The following is a 22743-nucleotide window of genomic DNA, read 5'->3' as shown; positions in this document are numbered from 1 at the left end:
CTCAAGAACGGAGCAGACCCTCTCAGATGCCTGCCTGACACGAGCACAGCCGTGGTCCTTCGACATACCGTTTTGCAAAGGCTGTATTATGAAGAGGAGGCGGATTCTGCCAGGCACATAATTTGTATATTTAAGGGAGGTGTATGGATGAAAAAGCGAAATATGTTAAATTTCAAAGGCCTTGGAAGCAGTGCTGTCTGTGAGCTTGTATTACAAACAGCCTCACATTATTACACAGGCTATTAATGAGGCCCAGTGAATGAAAGTACAATTTGAATATGCATGACTCTATCCAGTGAGCAGGACTTTTGTGTACTGATGAGGTTTGTTTTTTTTTTTCCCTCCTAAAGAAGGATTAAAATTATTCTTAGAGAAGTATGGCTACCCAGAGGCTGGTAAAGTATACTCAGACCACAGAGTCACACCACGTTCAGATAAAAGATACAGGTCCTCCACGGACAGCTCTGATGTTACCTATCATTTTGGAAACTCGTGCACAGCCTGCCCTCCCGAGAAGGAGCTTCCTCAACTTCAAGCAGCTGCGTCATGACAATTTCTAAGCAAAAATGCTGATTTTGGTGGCGATCCCTAAAAGTAGGCAAGGTTAAATAAACCTTTCAAGTACAAAGCCTTCCCTTCCGTGGTAAGGCGCTCTGGTTAAAATACTGGGGAATGGGTAAATTATTGCACCAAATGGCTGAGAATTAATCTCTGCTGACTAGCTGTAATCTAACGAGGCGTCTGTGTCCCCGGGAGCCAGCAGCGCGTCCCTGGCGGTATGCGCAGTGTGTCGAGTCTGCGTGGAACCCTTTGTCCCCGCTCCCAGGCGGCCTTTCCCCTCATTGTCCATAATATCCTCATGCATCTGGGACGCGTGGAATGCATTCATACTAACAGACTTACCATTGTTTTCTCTCCGAAGCTTTGTTGAGCAAAGGCTGCATCGTGGTTACTGATAATTATATTGCTTAATTAATCAAGACAAAAAAAATTTGCAAATCATTGCCTGGTTGCCAAGCAAGGAGATAAAAAATGACAACAATACAAGCTGAAGCAATATAACAAAAGTAACAGCTATCTGATCAGAAATTCTTATATAATGAAGCTATTAATGCTAAATCGGTTAATGTTAACATTGCTCCAGGTGTCTCTACTTAGATGCGAACAAAAAGGCTAACATTATGGATATAAAAGGCCAAATGTTGCCATGGATTCTGTAACCTGATAGAGAGGACAGCCTTTTCATTTGATTAGGGAATGCAATTTAAATACCAGGGACCGAAGCCAAACAAACAGACTTTCCCTCCACAAGCCTCTCGCATTCACCCTGGGGTCAGTGGTTGGTGAACAAAAGGTCAGCCACACTTGCCCTGGAAATGTCTGGATTAATTTTATTACATTGTAATGGTTTGTCCTTTAAATGTGGGGATAACACTAAATTTCTAGTTGGCCATTATTCTCTTCTTCCCTTTAGGCTTTTTGAATTGAAATATTAAGAAAACGATTTGCTCGATTCATCTTGTCAGAATTTATGGCCAAATTTATAAAACTTACACATTTTTTAAAGAAACTTGTTTTCATGCATTATAATACCTTTTCAAAAATCACTTTGACACTATGAAGTGAACTCAAATACCTTTTATGTTCTTAATTTACTATAAAAATAAAAGTGACATTTTTAGGACATTAAATGACATTTTAGAGGGCCGTGTTGAAAATGAACTAATAAAGCCAGTTAATCCATACTAAATATTAAAGAAACACATTCTCCAGTTTTGAAAGCTACAGGATACTAAATTTATTGGTTGTCTAATATTAAAATTTTCAGTTTAATTTTTAAAATTAATGTCCTTCATGGACACATGCAAATGTTATTAGCACTAAGACCCATTTTCTTATACAAACGTGAACATGCACAGAGACTTGAACCAAAGATAACACAAATATTTAACATGGAGAACTTTGGCATCTTTGCTCCCTGAATAGAAAAGAGGGTTCCCTTTATGTCAGGCTTCTCACCAGCCAGAGTAGGGGCTTTTCTGAGTTCAGGAGTTGACTAGCACTGTCATTACTTATTCTATTTTCATGGTAGTAACAATAACAACAAAAAAAAATAGCAATAATAATAATAATAATAATAATAATAATTAATATCATTAACACTTAAGTAGCTTTTCCTCTGGACCAGGCACTGTTTGAAGCACCTTCCATTTCTTAGCTCGTTTAATCCTCACAACTTGAACGCTTTCGATTAGGTTATAAATCCCAGGAAATCTTTACCTACTATTTTTAAAGCTTAAAAATAGAGAGTATTTAGAACAGTAACTTTTAGCTCCTGCAGGAGGACAATTTGGAATGGAAACGAAGGTTGTATTTAATATCAAGCTGAAACACACAAAGTCTTTTTCTTGAGAAGGAGAGACTTAATACACTAAATGTCTAATTAAAAAACTAAAAAAACCCCCCAAAAAACTCGCCTTGTATTAGTAGTTGCAAATAAAATCAAGTCACTGTATCAAGCACTGTTACACCACCACTAAAGGCAGGGCAAAGACAGAAACGGAAGCCAATCCAGGTCCTGGCACTCAGGCCCTGGATGGTTCCGGCTGTTCCCGTGATCGATGTCGATGGACCCGGTTGAACTGAAGGGTGGCAAAGGCACGTCCATTGTTAGAAGCCCCGACACGGGCCGAGCCATGGAGGCCCAGCTCTTTAGGACTTTTCCGCGATCCTTCAGGACTGACCCCCGTTAGCAGCAGCAGAGGCAAGGCTGGATCCCGTACCCACAGCTACCCACAAAATGTTAGATGTGACAAGGGGCTCATTCAACTCTTATTGCTATTAATCAACATGCCCCAAGTTCTAAATGACAATTTCTTTAAATTATAAAATCTTAAAAATTAAAAACATTTAAAAAACCATACGTGTCTTTACATTATAATTTTCAGGGTCTCAGTAATAAAATACAGAATTCTGTGCTCCTGATGAAAGATTCTTTGAAGATCCCAATTCATATTTAATTCCTATTTAGCATGTGTAATTCACATACGTGTAAAGTGGCCCCTTTAGCATACTGGTATCACTGTTTTTCGGTAACAGTGAATCATATGGCAAACGCCTGTACGAGCCAGAAGAATAACGCGGTGAAAACATACCTCGGGTTTCTTCGTTATCGCGATAAAGAACATGTGATTCTTCATGGGGTAGATGATGATTGAAACGTCTCCAAAGGCGGTGGGGATGATCCCCCTACGGTAGTCCCGGGAGTGTTCAGACCAGATGATGTGGACCTCGTCATTCCCCAAGTGACGGAGCTGCAACGGCAAATTGGCTCCTTATTAATCAGAGCGATAACAGCACTTTAGGAGGGGTCGTGGCTTACAAATTGAATTATTATACTCAGAGGCAAAAATAATTCACCACCAAAAAAGGCTACAACACTGATGCCTTCTGTGGGGATTTTAAAAAAGCACAAGTACACGATAAAAACACAGCTCACCCTTCTATGAAACACATTGGAACCGAGAGAGAGGCACGTAAGCATCGCAGGTACAAGGCCTTTTCCAGGATTTGTTAAAAATTTAATTTTACTCCTGCAGCAAAGCCTTATGCAGTATGTGGCTGAGCATGTTTCTACACAGTGGATGGTGTGAGACTTTTATTCCATATTACAGTAGAGCTTCATTACGCTCTGAATTCAATGGTTATTAAGAAAAACAGAAGATGAGTGTAAGAGAACAGAAGCCATTATAAAACAATCCTTACCAAATGCATAAAAACTAGATTTATGACAAACCTTTAAGGAAAAGTATGTATAACACTACCTTTGTCTAAGAAACTAATGTGTTACTTAAATTTCATAAAAGACTAATACCAAGCACTAGTACCTAGCATTTGAAGAGTGCCTTACTGTAGAGAAAGTCTGTTCACACATACATTTTGTTCAGTCTTTCCACTAACTCTCTGAGGTAGGCCGCGTTATCTTTATGTTGCCTGACAAGGAGGGGAGGGGGCTCAGGAAGGCGGGGCACGCCCCTGCCACGGTGTAGGAGCAACGTGAAGCAGGGCGGCCTGGAAGCTGGCTGGGGCTTCTGACCCACCTGGCCTCCACTGCCCATGGCTATCTAAGCTGTAGCCAGGGCAACTGTGCTGTCACAGCTCAACTCCCCCAGCCCTCTTGTGTATCACTTTATACACAAGAGGTCACGTGGTCCAAAAACAAGTCTGAGACTCCTGGCCTCTCTGAGGAGGGCTTCCCATGCCTCCAAGGAAGGGAACCTGGGAGCATCCCTCAGGGCCCAGCTGGGTCCAATGCAAGAACACCCTCGACAAAGCTCCTGCACAGTGACTGCGCGTCCCAGGCTGGAGAAAGTGCAGGTGAGGTCATCTGGGCAGGCCTGGCAGTGTGGCTGAAATTGAAGTCCTAAACCCACAGAGGCCGACTGGTGAAGGCCCTTGGACGCCTCCTAAGGATGTGAGGTCCCGGCCCTGCACACACTGCAGAAGGAGGCCATCTACCACCATGACAAAGTGTGTCTTGCTTCCTAGCTTATTTAACAGGTGAACCCTAAAAGTGACTAAATTTGGAGGCACTTTAGTAAAGCAGAGATGTTATGTCAAAGCTAATGCTTTGGTTTTGTCTTAAAGTATAAAAAAGGATGCTCTGAAGTACTATGTATTTAAAACACTTTAATATAAATACAATATCTTTATAGACTCTCTGACCACAAAGGGAAAACCTGAGATCACCCCAATAGGTCTCCTTTCTGTTTACAAGGTCACAAAGGAGGCTGGTTTGCTGCAATGCCTGCTTCTCCCTCCCTCTGTCACACCTCTGGGGACCACTGTACCTCTGCACCTATGGTGAGGCGCGAGCTCAGGTGGCTCCTAGGTGAGGCACTCTATTCAGCTGAGTCTGAACCTGGGCTCTGGGACACATGCCACTGCGGGCGTTGAGCGTGAGGCACGACAGTGAAGAAAAATTCAACGGCGTCTACAACTTTCTAAATGCAAAATCACCCAGTACGTGTCTTTTTCCTTCTCCTCCTCTCTTACATATAAAGACTAAAAGGGTAGCAGGCAAAAGGTGTACCAACCCGTTACGTAAATAGTTAAAAAAGAAGACCTCGGATTTTCACAGTAACACTAGGCATCTATCTCTCTCTTTCTCTATTTCCATTTTTCTTTCTTTTTCCTTTTCAATAAAGCATGCAAGGAGTTCACAACGCACTCCTGAAATTCAATCCTTTTGGAGTCAAACACGTGGTAGCAGCTCACCAGCAGCACAATAAAGGCATGTTTTTGAGGGAAATAGGAGTAGTTTCAGATGGAAACTTTGGGAGGAATTTAGAGCAGCAAAAGGGGACCGTTGAGAGCCGGGGCCGCCCCGGGGTGCACACCCACTCTCCTCGCCCCGCAGAGACAGCCAACCTTCTGGGTAGTTTTGTGCCCCTTGATGCAGGGCTGGCATGAACTTCCGAATGGGACCAACACACCTAAGGAACAGCCTTCCTGTGTGGCTGTCCCGCCACAGGCCAGCACCCCAGAACCTGGGACAGCTCCCCGGCCAGACGTGTAAGTTGCAAGGTATTAGCTCTGAGCTAATACGGTGACTATTGAAATTTTGCAGTTACCCTCCCTTTTCTAAATTAGGTAACTCGATTACATAACCCAATGAAGTCTCTCCTAATTCTATTTGCAACTATATCCTCAGGACTGGGGCAAGGGAGGACGTTATCACAGGAATGGGCCCACCCTCCCAGAGTGGCGATTCTGCAGGTGGTGATAACACGAGATTCATCATCTAAAAGCTGCTTTCAGGGTCACGTGCCTCAGACCGCCGCACGTGTCAGTTTAATTAGGCAACACACAGAACTAAGAGCTGAGGCCGCGGGACCGGTCCTTGATACATCCGGAGCAAAGAGCAAGGACACACCCTCTTCTGCCCACGACAAGAACACAGGCAGGTAAAACAAGTAAGATCAACCCGCCCAAACTGTCAACCACGTCAGAACACACGGAAATACTCTGGAAGCTTCCAAGTGTCCCTCGATTTAAAGGGGGTTTCATTACGGAGACATTGTTTTGTGAGTTTTGGCGAATTCTGACGACAGGCCCTCAAGTGAGAAACCCGTGCACACGAGTCACGTTGACCAGAGTCGTGTGTCATTTGGACGGAGCCGTCCTTCACGCCAGCTACTACTTCAAACGCACAAGAGGCTCGGAACAAGCGCTCAGGGCTTAAGCCTTAAGAAATCAGCTCGTGTGCTGCCACTTCTCATCCTGACAAGAGTTTTGCAGTCCCTCTGTCCGGGCCTTTCTGCCCGCCACTGCCAGGCGGCGCGCACTGTGACACTGGCCCTGGGACACACCTAATGGGCTGACCTCCTTTCCCGACTAATTGCATTACGGCGCCAGCTGGCTCCAGAAGGAGTCGTCTGTGTGATTGAAGAATTCCTGCTCCTCAGTGGGCCCGGCTGCTACTTTTAACTAAGTAACAGGCAGGCCTGACATCCCCATTGTTCAGCTGACAGTGTGCCCATCCTAAAATCTAAGTTTTATTTGTAAATTAACCAAGAAACTTCCTGCCAGAACAGTGCTGCCTGCAGTCTGATAATGTGGGCCTTTCATCCCATCCACTCGCACTGTATCACTGCCAATTTGTTTTTTATGTGGCTGGGCAGCCTGAGGCTATAAAAGCCTTGTAAGACATAAGTGCAATTATAGTCCTGGAGTCAAATGAATTGGACAAATCCAATAGCACAGCTCTGTCCCCACTCTGCAAACCCCTACAGCAGTTAGATTAGCTGTGAAAAATCTAATCTAGCTGGAGCTAACACATTTCTGCAGTGAAGGATCAAGAGTTCAGTATGGGGCTGCAACCAGATTGCAGGGTTGAAAAAGTGCCCCCATGATGGGGGCAGGGGAGAGCATGCATCACTTTAGAATTTTGCAGCTCATTTTTAAGCTGTTAGGGACAATTTAGTCAGAATAAGTCAAGGAAATGTGGGGCTGCTTTTCCTGTGACTGATTTTTAGTTGAGCTGTGAGACATCCAGACAGAGAGAGTTTGTCACTAATGATGTTAAATCTTGGAGCTGCAAAAGGTATCAGCTGCATTTTGATTATTACAGTAGGGAACCTTACAACCGGGCCAAGCCCTGAAAAAGTATTCATAACATGGTGTTTTATCAAGAAAACACTGTCTTTTTTCCAAAAAACAAAGAAAAAACCAAAAAAAGAGACAATCCTACTTAGGAAATAATTTTAAAAAATGTTTAAAATATAAAGCTGTCTTTTAACAAAAGAGTTTTCAGTCATATGAAAATCACAGAATATGGTGACACATTTGCAGAGTAGCAGCGATTTACAAGGTACGGCCAATAAAAAGGAGGTGTGAGTCTTGCCTAGGGTCTTGGTAATCTGAGGTCGCATCCCTGCAGGCAGGGTCCCCTTCACTAAGAACGCCGCCGCCACCAAAACCTAAGACGCGGAGGCAGATCCCCAGGCCCTCGTGAGCCAGCACGTGGCCACCGAGTGAAAACCCGTCGTGCTCTGTCCATCCGATACCCTTGGTCGCTGTGACAGAGATCTGCTCATGCTGTGACCCAACTTCTCAGGTCCCACTAGCACTGCTGCCCACCGTGTACATAGTTCGGACGTCTGTGGCTGCAGTGATGAAAGAGCAAAACCGCAGAGGAGAGAAATGAGGCAGGTGCAGTGAGGCCCTCTGGCCAGTATCAATCACCCGCCTAACAGGCCAGGAGGAAAGAGTCCATCAGACCGGTCAGCGACAACGGGGGCTGCCGGGTAGGGATGCTACCAGCCCCACGCTCAGCCATTTCACAGGCCTTGTTCACCTACTGCCCAGCAACCCTGGGACGTGGGCTGTGTTTTTAATCTCATTTAATAGATGCGAAAACTGAGGCACGGGCTGGTGAAGTACTTGGAGACACACTTGAACCCTGGCTACAGCCACCACGCTAGACCCCCCACCCCGCCCCCCCGCCACCGCCCATCAGGCATGGGAATGGCCTGCTTTCCACCCACCAGTTACTGCCCTAGGTTCCTGGCATCCTTGCAGGAAGAGAGTGGGTGCGAGGCAGGGATTCCGGGCTCTGCCCCCCACCAGCAGGCGAGGCCCAGATGTTCTCATCTGCAAAGAGAGATGTGGGTCAGATTCCTAGGCTTCCTCCCCAGAGTAAAAAGTTCTCTTCTCTTAGGATGTCCCTCACTTCCTGCAAGTCACCTGAGGTGGACATCCTGCAGGTTAGAAAGCATAGGGGGAACCCTGCAGAGCTTTCTCAGAGGTGGAGGAGGTTTCCTTTGAACTGTGGAGAACAAGAGGTGGGGGCCCGAGAGGAGGGCAGCCAGGCACCAGCACACCTGCGCTTGCCATTTTGACAGTCGTTTGCTAAGCTGCCCCCTGGCAGCCCTGGTTGGGGGGGTGCCTGCTTTTTCTGACCCCATCGGTACAGGGTCCTTACGTCAGATGACCTTGGCCAACCCAAGAGGTTGACAGCATCAGTTTCCCTCGGTTAATAGTCATGTGAGAGAAGATCCAAAGTTAACAGCATTTAAGACCCTTCCTTTTCCTAAATCTTAATCTCAGGATTTAAGACTTAAATGACTGATTGCTTTTCATGCATTTCTTTATCTAGTTTGTGCCAAGCTGGATATTTCAGACTCATGACAAGTGTAGCTTGAGGAGAGTGACCCCAAGGTTGCATCCAAAGGAAACCGGTCTCCGTGTACACCAGGCCATGGACTTCACTCTGTCCCAGGTGTGCCTCACCTACAAACCAGGGCCGCCAAGCATGATCCCCAAGGAGGCCCTTTACCTTTTTGGTGAGCGAATCATCCGAGTCTGATGGCATCCGAGTTGAAACGTGGAAAATCACTTCCACGGTCGAGGTAGCGTAGTAGGGGGCAGTCTGGCCCGTGCTGCCGTTGCGTTGAAGTCCGCCCATGAACCCGCAGTGGGTTGAGAGGTCCACCTGACAGTCACGAGGGAAAGGAGTGGAGGTCAAACGGGAGCCGTTCTTATTCACTTAGCAGGAATGCAGAGTTTTAAAAAAATCGAAGTATGTTCATTTTTATAGTTTTCTGATTGTAAGCAAATGTAATACAAAGTTAGATGACATTAAATATTAAAGAAACATTAACAAGGAAAGGGCTGCAAAATCCTACCAACTTAAGAAAACCACTATCAAAAGTTTGGTGCATATTTCTCCAACTTTATCCCCTCCTATACATAAATATGTATATACGTATAGACACATACGGAGCTCCCCTATTGCTGGGTTTGTGGGATTTTCTGTTTTCTCAAACCAGGAGGAGCATTCAAAGCAGTGTTTCAGGTCAAGGGGTACAAAAGTTTCCAAACTTAACAGCCATTCCTAAACTGCCTTTCAAATGGGTTGTTCCAATTTATACCACTGCCAAAAGTCTCTGAGTTATAATTCTTTTTCAAGCTATGTGTGAATGTTCACTTAGTGCTTAGATCCCATTTTGGTATTTTCTTTCTTTCTTTTTTTTTTTTTTACTTTTCATAAACTATTATTCTTTCAGTAAAGCACCTGTGGTAACACAATTGGAAAAAGAAAAAGAAATGGAAGAATTTCTTCTGTGCTAAAGACAATCAATACATACACTGAATTAATGTTCTAATCTTTTCTTAAAACCCTAGTTAAGCAATGTACGGTTTAAAAATGTTGGTTAGGACTTCCCTGGTGGCGCAGTGGTTAAGAATCCACCTGTCAATGCAGGGGACACAGGTTCGAGTCCTGGTCCGGGAAGATCCCACATGCTGAGGAGCAACTAAGCCCATGTGCCACAACTACTGAAGCCCGCGCACCTACAGTCCGTGCTCCGCAACAAGAGAAGCCACTGCGATGAGAAGCCCGCACACTACAACAAAGAGTAGCCCCCGCTCGCCGCAACTAGAGAAAGCCCGTGCGCAGCAAGGCAGCCAAAAATAAAAAATAAACTAATTTAAAAAAATGTTGGTTAAATAATAAGTATATTCTATGACAAGTAAGAAGTCATCTTATTGGTAAGAAGAACACTTTATTGAAAGTTCAGTAACTCTTTTAGACTAAAACCGACTTGACATTTCAGAATGTATATGGTCTTGACCTTGATGTACCCTTACCCTGTCCCCACCTCCACATCGGTCCCTTCGCTAACACTCAGCTCTCAGAGGTAAGTCTTGCTTAGGCACCCAGAGAGTTTCCCACAGCACAGATAACCAAGAAACCAAAACAAAAGTAAGAAAAAGTAAGAAAACTATTTCAGATATGCTGATTTCCATTTTAACTACTCTGAATTCTTTTAAATTCTGGGAATATGTTCTGGAGACAGATATATGTGTGTGTATGTGTGCATGTGTATAAATGTATAGATGTCTTTTGGTCAGAGTATGATTTAGTAAAGAAAAAACAAAATTTTAAAGTATCAACCATCCTGGGATCTACCTTAGGGAAACAGGTTGAGAGCTAAACCATCATGGCTACTGTCAAGTCAACTTTTTACTTCATCCAACTCTTCATTTTTCACCATTGATTTCTTTTCCAACCTCCATGTAGGGACCAAAGCCATTGCTTCCCTGCCCATTGTCCTCTCTTACTACACACTGTCTATGGCTGGGAGAGCCGATCTGACTATTCAGTTCTGAGGAAAAGCAAATGAAATCATATTAAGAAGAAAATTAAGGGGAAACAAAAGTTTGTGTATAAAGTACAAAAATAACTGATAGAAGATGTCAAATTCAATATATTCTTCAACTCCAGAACTCTACCCATGCTATATTTGAATGTAAAAACATACGTAAAAATTTAGACCATCAATGACTAGTTTACATACATCCTTAAATAGCACTGATCGATAAACGCCTCCTGAATGAAATGAATTACCTCCCATCCCAGTCCAGCAACAAAGTCTTCGTACGCTCGGCTTCCTCTTTCATTGGAAAGGATAGAGCACTTGTCTTCTTGGCCGTCAGCAACGTAAAACACTGCGATTTTGTGCGTTTCACGGCTATAAATTTTTAGATTTAAAGGAGTTAGAATACTTACATACAAAATTTTGTTTTACTGCTGCCACCTATGCTTCTACTATACAGCTTACACTTGCTGAGAACTTACAAGGGGTCAGGCACTGTTCCAAGAAGGCTCAACACACGTCTCATCTATCCTTGCAGACGCCCTAATGAGACAGGTCTTATCATCACCTCCTCGTGGACACAGTGGAAAGGAGGCAGAGAAAGTGACAGAAAAGCACTTGTAGCAAGCAGGACACCGGGAGCTGAGACGGGGCAGCCTGGGCTCCTGAGATCACTCTCTCAGAGGTACGATGTACGAACAGCTTGTAAGAGCACATGGTTTGACAAATTCTCTCCAACTTCGGTAAAAATAATGCTTTGAAAGCATTTCAGATAGATATCAGTTGTGAACAGATCCTTGTGACCACACATACTTCACTTCCCACACTTTGAGATAAGGAAACTGCGGAGCTCCCTGACTGGAACTGTAAAATTGGCCAAGACTTTGTGAGAAATGGAGACTACTTCTTCAAAGCAGAACACACTTAGGTACTTTCTTTGTGAGGGGCAGCACCCGCAGGGTGGACAGCTGTCCAGGGAAACTTCTTTGGACATATAAACTGTTTGTCCACTTCGTCCATGATGGATTTGGGGCACTTTGCTGTTAAATCAGGTAAATGTGACACACTTTGAGGAAAGCGGCCCTGCTTCTTAACCTTTTGTGCATCTAGCATGGTCCTTGGTGCACAGAAGTTGCTCAGTTAAAACTCTGTTGAATTGACCAGAGATACGATGATATATCTGAACATGTCAATAACCATTTCTATAAACTATACCCTGGAGTAAAGTGTCAAAGTCACTAGACCTATACCAAGTGATCTGGAGACGGTTCAGAGGCAAAGACACCGCTCTTATCGGACCAGAGCTTTAATCAAGAACCATTCCGCAGCTCCATCACCCAAGACCTTGACTCCAGTCTCTACGTTCTAAAATTTTAGATTATCATTTCCAGAGCAGTTCCACTCTTCTCCTGATTTCTACCATACACTTTGAAAAAATCTCATAGGAAAAACTACCAAGCACTTAAACAACATGGAAATATTTCTGTTGCCTTATCGTTCAATACCTCAACATTATAATCCGATTAGACATCAATAGTGGTGGAATCTGGGCTCTGTATTTTAACATATTCTCCAATATCTCCTTCTGCAGGAATATTATTTTTCTACTTAATTAGCAGAATGAATTGAAACTCAACTGGAAAGTCATAAAAGTAAATCAAGGAGGAGAGTATGCTCCTTTTATTTGTCTAGATAGCTTATTCATGTCCCTCCATAGTTTACATGAAATTACAATACTTAGAGGAGAAATTAGAAAATATAGAAAGGAAAAAGAAGAATTTAAAAAACCCACTAATGTTCTTTGCTTCTATGTTGAAATCACAACTGTTACTACTTCAGGATGCATTTTTGCATACAAAATGAGAAGCTACTATCTTGTGTTCTGCCACTCATTTTTTCACTTAAAATATCTGTGAACACGTTTTCAATTGTGTAAAATACACATAACCGAAAAGTCACCATTTAAACCGTGTTGGGAGTGTGAGCATTTCTATACCGTGTGCTTGTATAACACAGTTACTAATAATGGTTGTGTAACATTCCATTACATTAATATTCCATATCCTCAGTCCTTGCTATTGGACATTTAGGTTGCTTCCATTTGAAAGACGTTTTCACATTATCTTTGGTATGTCCTTAAAATAAATTCATGGACATGGAGCCTCGGTCATTGCCCACTTTTAAGGCTTTTGACGTGTACGGTCCTGCTGCCAGTGGGGAAGGTGGGTGTCCTGAAGGCCCTGATGGACACGCTGGTGGGGTGCTGCTCTCAGGGGAACAGATGTAGGGGGTGATGGATGCTAGTGGGCGGTGCTCTAGCGGAGACCTTGTGCTCTCAGCCTGTCGGAAAGCTGGTCCTCAGGCACATGGAGCCCAAAACTGTGACATCATTTCCTTCCAGACTGCAGGCAGGGCTAGCCAGCAGTCTGGACTCTGACTAGCTTATTCTAAGAGCTGTAATCATGTGGGGGTTTGGATGGTAAGAGAGGTCATAACCTATGAACTAGAAGACAGTCTCTTTCAACAAATGGAGAGAAAACGATAGTCGCTCAATTCCTTTCTGCAGCTCTGTCTGTGTATTTAAAAGTCCTCAGCATTTAATTATCCTTTATTCTACACACTTTACATACATAAAACAATCTCAGGTTTATCTGAAATGATCTTGTTTGTTCTCCTTAAAGTCCAAGCTTTTTACGCTGTAGCTGCTTATAGGTCCTCATCAACTCAATGTGGGGCAGAGAGAGCTCGGCCGGTGACTGTGTGACTGACGGAGGTGTGAGCACAGGTGACCTTTAGCTGTAAACACTCATCACATTTCACAGGCTCCAAAATGTTAGCACCGCAGAGAGCCTGGGAGGATGCAGACGCTGCGTCTGGCCTTATTAGAGCCACAGGCTTTTGAAATGACAATTAGTAACATTAACAGCACTTCACATCCACAAGCTGCAGGACCAGTGCTCGAAGGAGCAGGTAATTCAGGAGCACACATACAGAAAAGCAACCATTTCCTCTTCCTCATTAGAACGCAGTTTTCTTTCTTATTAGTAATAGACCAGAAATCGCTCAGTTTCCTTGTGCCGTCACGTTAAAAAGCCAAACAAAGAAACACGACTGTAACTTTCACTTTACCATGCGGTGGCAAGAGGTGTTAATATTGAAAAGGGGAGCCTTCTTTAATTTGTACGTACGTTCATCACACTATTTACAGCTTTGCTAACTTCACAGTATACAAATCGTAGCCGTGAGGTGGTCTCTCCTTTTCCTAAGAACGTGCTAAGCAGAAACTCTGCCTTGACAGCAGGGAAATAAATTGATGCCAGAAATAAATAGAAACATCCTGACTGGAAGTTGAGGGCCGAGGTTATGTTCTTACCTGCTAACTGACTGGTACACGGGATCTCAGAGCTAAAGAGCCCTCAACCTATTTCTGGGTTTTTTTTCTAAAAAGAACCTTGAAAACACCCTTTACCATAAAGTAAGTGGATACCTTTTTAGATGTTGAGAAGACACTAAATCCAGGAGTTGGGGTTTTAGGTGAAGGTTAATCGGGGGGGAGAGGACTTGCCAACCAGCTCTCCAAAGCCGTATTATGCTGCAACAGCCCCGCCAGGGAGCTACTTCGATTGTACCTCATGCAACTAAAGTGCATTAACTCTCAACAAATTGGCCACAATCACAAGATACCAATGTCTTCACTTAATATGAAGAAGCATGAAATAATTCAGCATACGTTTGAAAAGCTGAGTTTGGAACCCAAGTGACCACTTGTTTCCTACTGGAGGACAAGAGGGAAGGGGCAGTGAATCCCTGAGCCTTTCAGCAAAAATCCAGCCCCCCAAATTTCCACAGAGAACTCGGTCTCTTCCTCTGGAGAAAAAGCAGCACACAACTATTAGGAAGCTGAATGTGGGGAAGGACGGGGTCAGGAATAACGGCTTCAGCTTTTCTTCTCTAATGAGATGCCTAATGATGCTCCTAAAGGGAATACAAGGGAACAGAAAGCTATTTTTTTTTTAAAATGAGTTTTTAAAAACTCAAGATTAAGGCAGCAGTGTGTTCATTTCTTCCAAGCACCCGTTATGTACCCGGTACAACACCAGCTCCGGACTGAGATGTTTTCGGAAGCACACATTTCCCCAGATCAAACACTGGTCGGAGCTCATCTTTGGAACTGCTTCTAAGATTGTATGGAAAAGAGGTAGATCTGAGATCCGACCCGCTTTGGAGAACGAGGTTTAGGGCTAGAGAGCGACTGATTACAGCACCGGGGTCTTAACCTCGCCTACCCCGCAGAGCAGAGACCACTGCACGCCGGCCCATGGAGTCAGACTCACAGGCTCCAAACCACGAGGTCCGTGAACATGGGCGGCTCTGCGACCTGGGCCGGTGGGACAAGAGGGGCTGCAGACATGAAATGAGAACCAATGTCCACTGGCTGAAAGGTTCTCAATCAAGGCAGAGGTTAGGGGACCTCTTCCTTGTGTAGCAAACATGTAAGTTTACTGCTCAGAGTAAAACTACCAAAGGTATGGCCTGTGCAAATGCCACCAGCTGCCAGGTCTCTGCAGGGGTATCTCTTCTGCAGCCATATCCGGCATCCCCCACCACACAAAGACAGACAGGAATAAGGTGGTTTGATATACTTTCACATACCACTGTCGGGAGTCCAGATTTTTTAGCTCTCTCAATAATTTTGAATTTTTCTTCAACAGATGGAAATTCTTCCTATAAAGGAAAAGGAATGGAAGAAAAGTCGTGTGATCACAGATCAATTTTGCCCTTTCCAACCAGTCAGCGAACAAACCTACCTATTCATCCATCCATCTGTCTACCCATCCACAACCACATCATTCCCCAAAGATTTGTGGCCGAAGCCTACAGAATGAACTTCATTCTTAAGATATTCGAAGGCACCACAATTCCACTGCATCCGGTTACTGTCCGGGGACATCGGGTGGCTGTGGTCCATGAGTGTGTGACTTGTGTGTGTGCCTGTATCTCTGTTTCCACTGTCAGTTCTGCCATGAGGCTCTTCCCCATCTCTGCAGCTCAAACCCACCCCTTCCGCAGAGTCTGCTCCACCGCCCCCTACTTCTGGATGGCCTGGCGGCTCTTCTAGAGGTCCTGAGTCAAACTGTCTTTCATCAGAGTTGTATCGGGTACTATGGTACAGAAAAACCCCAACAAACTTTTTGGCCAGCTCAATATTAAGTCTTCTTCCCTCACCAGAGCTAAGGAGAGACTGTGGCTTATTCATCTCTGTAGTCCATTGGCATCTTTAATGAAGGCAGAAGCAACAATGGACAGAGCAGTAATTAAAACACACACACAGAGTAAATGCTCAATACCCTTTAAAATACACAACAGATGTTTGGAATTCAATCTGTGCATCAGTACAGCCCAATTAATTTCATTTCTAGCGTTAATTTAGCAGCAGAAAATAAGCTATAAATGCTGAAATAGAGAAAAATCTCCACTTCTGTTCTGCTTCCCAAACCCGAAACTGATAAGAACTGTCACACAAAAATAATAAGACAGTTGAAGGTCTAGAGTGGATCGTTACCTTCTGTCCCAAGAATTCATTCCCAAGTCATCGAGCAGCAACCTGCAGAAGTAAAAGGCTCCCCGGGGCTCCACCGGTGATGGCGGTTCCTGGCTGGCAACCTTCATGGCCACGTCCAAGTCGCACCTCTGGACATACTCGTCTTCCTGTGCGCTCTGGCGCAGGAGGATCTCGGTGATTTCCTTCTCTTGGGCACGGTTCATTCCACACGGGGGTGGGGAAGGCTCGTTGAGATGGAGCTGTGACGGTAAAAGGCATTCGGGACTCGTGTGGCCAATGTTTTCAAGTAATTTGTTGAGGACATCCTCCCCCTCCTCAGTCTGAGAAAGATCCCTCTGAGGTCCAGGTGTTTGGTGATGCCAGCCCGAGATCAGGAACGAGGGACTTCTGCCCTTTGGGGCTAAGCAGCCTTCCAGAGGTCCATAGAGCACCTTCCCGTCCCAGGAGTACTTCCCCGAGATGTCCCTCACAATCACTCTCACGTCCGAGGGGGCGCCCGCTGGCGACCCGCGAGGAGTACCTGCCGCGGGTGTCTGCAGGTAGGAGATGAGGGTGCTATCGTTGAACACGAACAACTGCAGGTTCGGGCTCCTGAACACGTCGGGGGAGAGCTCGGCAGCGTCGGCGTGTGTGTTGTCATGGTGCTCACTGACCAAGCTGTGCAGCACGGCGGGGCCCCCGCGCAGGGGGAAGTGTCCCAGGTGGTTCACCAGGTGCGCCATCACCATGCGTGCCGTCAGCGGGATCAGCTCCATGCTCCTCCGCCTCCTCTCTGCCGACAGCAGGACGACAGCAGGACGGGGACACCGAGAGACAGCGGAGAATGAAAGTGAAAATGGACCACCACCGGATTGCGATCCGTCCCTAGCACGGTGGATTTTTTTTTTTTTTTAGTCTGGGGATTTTTTCCACCCGTTTTCTTTTTTTGACATTCATTCTACTTGAATTTAAAAATACAAGTTAGATAGATGGCTGAAAGAACCAACTTATGTGAAGATCTCATTCGGAGAGGGACATTTAAAAACGTGTAGATACAGACATAAACCAGAGACAGATCCTGGTCCTGAAGGGGTGACAGTTCTAGGAGTTCCAGGAGGTGGACATCTGCCGTTGGACAGGCAGCGCGGAGGGCTGGGGGCTGGGGAGGTGGCCTCGCTCCCCTCAGTGGGTGACGGGAGACATTCATAAGGGATGAATTGAGCCTGGGACTGCTGAAATATATTTGAAGCAATTTGCTTTAGGATTATTGTGGCTATTTATGTTTTGCTGTGAGGTCATTTTAAATATTTAACAGAATCTGATATATTAATAATTCATGGAATCACTTAGAAGGCTTTCACTGAATTTGTAGTTGATGATTAAATGCCCAGGAGCAACTAATTTATAAAATTTTTAAGACTTTAGATGTATAGAAGGACTTTGACAATAGCATGCGAAAGGGGGCTGTGTGAAATGTTTGCGATAAGAAGGAGAAGCAGATGAATTCCACAAGTAGGGACTGAAACGATTACTTAAGCCTGAGAGCAGTTAGGGAAATCTTAATCCACCAAATTTACAAGGAAACTGTGCATTAATCTGAGAACAGGTCAAAATAAAACCTTTTAATTAAAAAAATCACTAGACATTGAAATAAACTAAGATTTCTAATTTGGGCTTAAAGGTTTAGGAAATACTTGATTTCTAAATTCACAGCATGAAAAATCAAACATTAATTAAAACATCAATAACTATAAATATGCTTTCTCATGCTAACCATCCTCCCTCTCAGACAGCAGAAATCTAACTGACTTATTTATACATCATCAATATTACGATGTAAAAATCCTAGAAACAATCAAATGCTAGAATCTAGGAAATTCTGTGTGATGAGTGAGAACCAGACTGTCCTCACTTTTCTTGGATTTCTTCTTAATTTTTTCTTTTTGAGGAACAGGAAATCACCTGTATTCAACAATGAAAAATAAAACTTCATTTAAAAATCCTAACTTTTTAGAAGCAGAGGAAGTCATCTACATCTGTCTCTGAAATGAAATGCTTCTTCCCAACCCTCTGAAGTGTGCATGATTCCCATACAGCTGAGAAATTTAAACACCTCAACTCATTCCCTTGAAATCACAGTTATGAATGCCTTTGCTTTTGTGTCCATATTAACTTTCTCAAAAGTTACAGATGCTTTTTATTCATGCTTATCATCCCATATGAATACACGCTCCATCAGAAATGTTAACGCTCCAACAACAAAGGTGCAGCCAGCTGGGGGCTCAGGAGTCCATAATGTAAGACACCGCATGGTGATGACACGGTAGCACAGGCTACGAAACTAACAAGAAAGGTCCAACTGGATAAAGGCCATGGCAGAAAACAACAACTGGAAAAGCAACTTTCCTCTACTTGTACTTACATAGGTTGTACTTTCAATTTGCGGTAAATACAAATTTGTATTTCAATGCATGTGCTTGAATTCTACAATGGGAAATTAACCTGGAGTCACATTAATCAAGTCATAAACCATGACACACCCAATAAAAACCCCAAATATCTTTGGTACTGAAAAGTAAGGAAAGGGAGTATTTGGGAAATAGGAACTGTTCTTCCCTGGCAGACTTCAGCTGCATCAACTGCCCAGGGCTGCCCTGAAAAATAAAGAGGAAGTCTAGACTCCATCTATGAAAAAACAAGCTCGTGACTTCCGAAAAGTATGCAAAAATATATTCCAAATATTTATTTTATTTTCCTAAATTGAGAGATGAAATATAAAAACAGTAATGTTAGGTTGTCCTTTAACTTTCATTTTTTTTAAAGCACCTCCCTTCCCTTCTTTTTTAAGCACTTAGGTATTAATGATGAGAAAAGTGAGCAGGTGTCATGCCATTGATGGTTCCTCCCCAGGCTGGGCCAGCAGCCGCCTCAGCTGTAGGTGGTTGGGTCTCTCCCGCTTGTAACTCTATTTGAAAGTAGTAATTACATCAAATGTGGGAAATGGTCTATGAAAGAATCATCTGAAAATAATAGATAAAAATAGAACATTGCTTATCAGAAACATTATCTGAGTAGAAATAGTGTGGTTATAAATGATGAATTAATGACACTGAATGAAAAAATACCCCTCAAATATGAGCACATTTTGTTTAACCTAAAATACCTATCTTTATTTTTCCTCTTCATTCTTAACAAGGATGTACTTATTTGGCAAGAGAGTCTGTGGGTGCTAGTATGTTTTTAAGCTTTTTTGTTTTTTTTACTTAGCAAAAATGTTAGAGAATTTTAAAACTCCTTTGCCATAGAAGTTTAAACCTCAATTTGAGTAACACAGAGCTGTGTTAGGACAAGGTTGCATAAGGGCCTGAGGTTTTCTGGAGAATGAATGGTCAAGTCAAAGAGTGTTGGACATTGAAAGAAAGTGGTACAAAAATTTAAATGTGCATTTTTAGGTTTATCCTTTTTCATTACCCTATTAATCTTCTGCCCTTTTTCTGTGAAGAGTCATAATCAGCAGTGCACCTATTTTTGGACTACAAGGTAGGAAACAGCAAAAAGAAATAGACCAAAGGTCATTTTACTGAAAAAAAAAAAAAAGTTTTGAATTTACAACTGTGGGAAAAAAATGTCAAGAAAAGATTGCAACTGGAAAGAACAGGGGACTCCAGAAGGAGACCCACAAATGCCGAAGCAAACGGAGGGCAAAAGGGTGACACAACGTGACGAGGGGCCTCGTGCCGCCAGCCAGCAACACAGCCCCCATCAGTCTTCTGTCTCCACTACGCAAAACCCCGAGTGAAGAATTCGTGGTTCCAGGACCCTGTGGATAAACCTTAAATCCACATTCCACCTCTGTTACTTCTGACCTGTACACCCTTGCGAAAATCCCTTTGCCTTGGTCTGCTCGTCTATAAAAGGAGCTAAAATGAGGCCTCGCTCCCGACTGGCGCCCCACTCCTGTCCCCACCTCCCAGCCAGAAGCACACTCCGGACTCTGCAATCTTGCAAGCACAGCCCTGGACCTGAACCCTCACTGGCTAATGCTGCTGTGTCCTTCCTCCCTTCCCAGGAGGCCCCACAGGGGACTGTCTTGGGGCTCCAAACAGTCACGCCCCAGGTCACCAGCTCATGCTGTCTGGCTGCAGACCAACAACTCTGTGCAAAGTATTCAGCAAAACCCACCACCAAACACTTGGTTGGGAAATAAAACAGCTGCTGTTCTGGTCTCACCCTCCTCGAGCTTCTGGAAGCCTGTGACCCTGCTGACCTTCTTCAGCTCCTTGTCTGCTTTCTTCCCTTGACCTCCTAGAAATGACTCCTCTTGGTTCTTTGTCCATTTCCCTGACTTTGTTTTCCTGGTGACATGCCCTCGCTCCTTTTTCTTTAAGGAAGTTTTACCCGCAAGGTTCTGTTCTTAGGCCTAGGTTTTTAACTTGCAAAGCCCATAACATTTTCATGGATGATCTAACACTCTATACCCACATTTTTTTTTTAACTTTTAATTTTTGAGACAATTGAAGATTCACACGCCCTTGTAAGAAATAATACAGAGAGAGAGCCCAGATATCCTTCACCCGAATGCTAACATCTTGAGTAACAATAGTACAATATCACATTTGTCACCGAAAGAATTCATCAGTTTTCAGAGTTCACTAGTTTTAGTGCGTGTGTGTATGTGAGTCTAGGCATACAGATGGCATATATCACACATACAGATGACACACCCACATGCTGACTCATATTCCAAGGCCTAGAGATGGGCTCTTGTCATTTGGGGAGAAGGTGGTTAGGGGGGTAAGCACAGCCCCGAGGTCCTGACACACCCCCATGTCTACGATGGGCCCTCCGCTGGGAGCAGAGTGGCCTCACACCATCCCTTTGTGATGCCCGCCTGGTCCCGACGCTCTACCAGCTCCTCGCAAAGTCAGCCCGTCCTTCCAAGTCTGGCTTAGGTCCTCCTCCGGGCGAAGCCCCTGTGGTGCTACCGGGCCACACACGAGTCCTTCTGCCTGAATCCTGTCGCCCGCCCCCCGCCCCACCCCCGCCGCCACCATGAGATGAAAAGCTCCTTGGGGACAGAAAATGGACTGTGTTTGTGGGTTTGTGGGTCCTGTGGGTCTTCGATAATACAAAATTTAACTAAGATGGGAAAAGAAAGGGGAGGAGAACAGAAAAAGAGAGGAAACGAGGAAGGAAGGACTTGCTATCACAGAGCACTCTAGAAACCTGGATTTCAACCACCGGATTCTTAAAAAGTAACACAGCGAGTATTAACAAATGGCTACCGTCTTTCCTTTTCCTGCCAACTGGAATGACTATTCTGAAGAATCTTACCCTCTTCGACAGTAAGCAGGTTGCCCAGTTCTGCTGATGAATGAAATTGGACTGGCTCAGAATTCTTCACGTTTGCCAGTGGGAGGAAGGGGTCGTAATCCGCGGACGACAGGTCAGCCAGGGTCAGGGTGTAGCGGCTCTGCTGGGTGTACGTGCTTGAGCCGCAAACACAGCAGTGCAGAACCTGTGAAGTAGGGAAGGGATTGTGTGCCAGGGATGCCCCCAACCTCCTGCCCCCTGACAACCTGTCAAACTACAACAGCACTTAGGAGATAACTGGGACAATTATACTTTTTCTTCCTTTGATAAACAGATTTTGTCCAACTAAGGCTGTGGATATTCCTACAACAGAAAGAGTTCTTTTCATAACAAAGCAGATACAGACCACGTCCCATGAACACTGGGTGATTCTGACCAAACTGCAGCTGTTTGACGATAACGGTCGGGTAAAATGCACGCATCGTGAACTGGGTAACCACTGCTTCTCTATAATCATAACTGTTCTGCTCTCACTCCTTAAGTCATTCATTTCTTTTAAAATGTTGAACCCCCATAAATCCTTGTCAAAAGGGCACAGATAAGTATGTGAATGCCTAAAACCTATTTTGGTGATTCTCTGATGCTGCAGTCCACGCTCCGTGCCCCGAGGCCCGGGGGAGACTCACTCTGTAGATGTAATCCAGCAAGGGGGTCCGGGCCGCGGACTGCTCGTCCAGGGCCGCCGTGGACACGGGGTGGAGGAGGGCGCCCGCCGGCAGCGCCATGCACCAGTCCAGGAGGCAGAGCAGCAGGGACACGAGGAACTGGAAGACGAAGCAGACCCAGAGCCTCAGGCTGCAGCCTCGCAGACTCCACCCCAAGTGACAGCAAACAGCAGAACCTTCCCGGCATCGCAGCCATTGTTCAGGGACACAGGAATGAATGAGGTTTTTGCAGAGAGGCTGTTAGGGCCAGTCCTAACAGGGCATATTATAAAGGATAGCCCTGCATGTGATAGTATTTGCCATCTGTCTTATTACATTCTTAAAAAACAAACTCTAGAGATTGGGATTGACATATATACACTAATATGTATAAAATGGATAACTAGTAAGAACCTGCTGTATAGAAAAATAAATAAAATTCTAAAAAAAAAAAAAAAAAAAAAAGAAGTGCCATTCTCTAAAAAAAAAAAAAAACTCTAGGGAGGACTTGGCTGATGTGCCA

At 44.4% G+C, this 22743-nt stretch overlaps 1 protein-coding gene across 7 annotated transcripts in view; it reads right to left on the bottom strand.

The window, feature by feature from the left end:
- Positions 1 to 22743, bottom strand: part of RALGAPA2 (Ral GTPase activating protein catalytic subunit alpha 2) — a 285791-nt gene that overhangs the window by 93697 nt on the left and 169351 nt on the right. For 4 of the 7 annotated variants that reach the window (XM_055090831.1, XM_055090829.1, XM_055090830.1 and 1 more), the window contains 7 exons: positions 22203 to 22340; positions 21538 to 21721; positions 16225 to 16996; positions 15315 to 15386; positions 10913 to 11036; positions 8840 to 8995; positions 3156 to 3314 (listed from right to left, as the gene is read on the bottom strand). In XM_055090831.1, the coding sequence (XP_054946806.1) occupies positions 3156 to 3314; positions 8840 to 8995; positions 10913 to 11036; positions 15315 to 15386; positions 16225 to 16996; positions 21538 to 21721; positions 22203 to 22340 (1605 nt within the window). Of the gene's footprint in view, positions 1 to 903; positions 968 to 3155; positions 3315 to 8839; positions 8996 to 10591; positions 10671 to 10912; positions 11037 to 14602; positions 14839 to 15314; positions 15387 to 16224; positions 16997 to 21537; positions 21722 to 22202; positions 22341 to 22743 lie in introns of those variants that run through there. The other 3 variants (XM_055090832.1, XM_055090833.1, XM_055090834.1) reach the window with 3 other exon arrangements.

This window comes from Physeter macrocephalus, chromosome 14 (assembly GCF_002837175.3).
Source record: "Physeter macrocephalus isolate SW-GA chromosome 14, ASM283717v5, whole genome shotgun sequence".
NCBI classification, from domain to species: Eukaryota; Metazoa; Chordata; class Mammalia; order Artiodactyla; family Physeteridae; genus Physeter; species Physeter macrocephalus.
The sequence above is the reverse complement of the archived record's forward strand: the minus strand, read 5'-3'. Positions and strand labels throughout refer to the sequence as shown.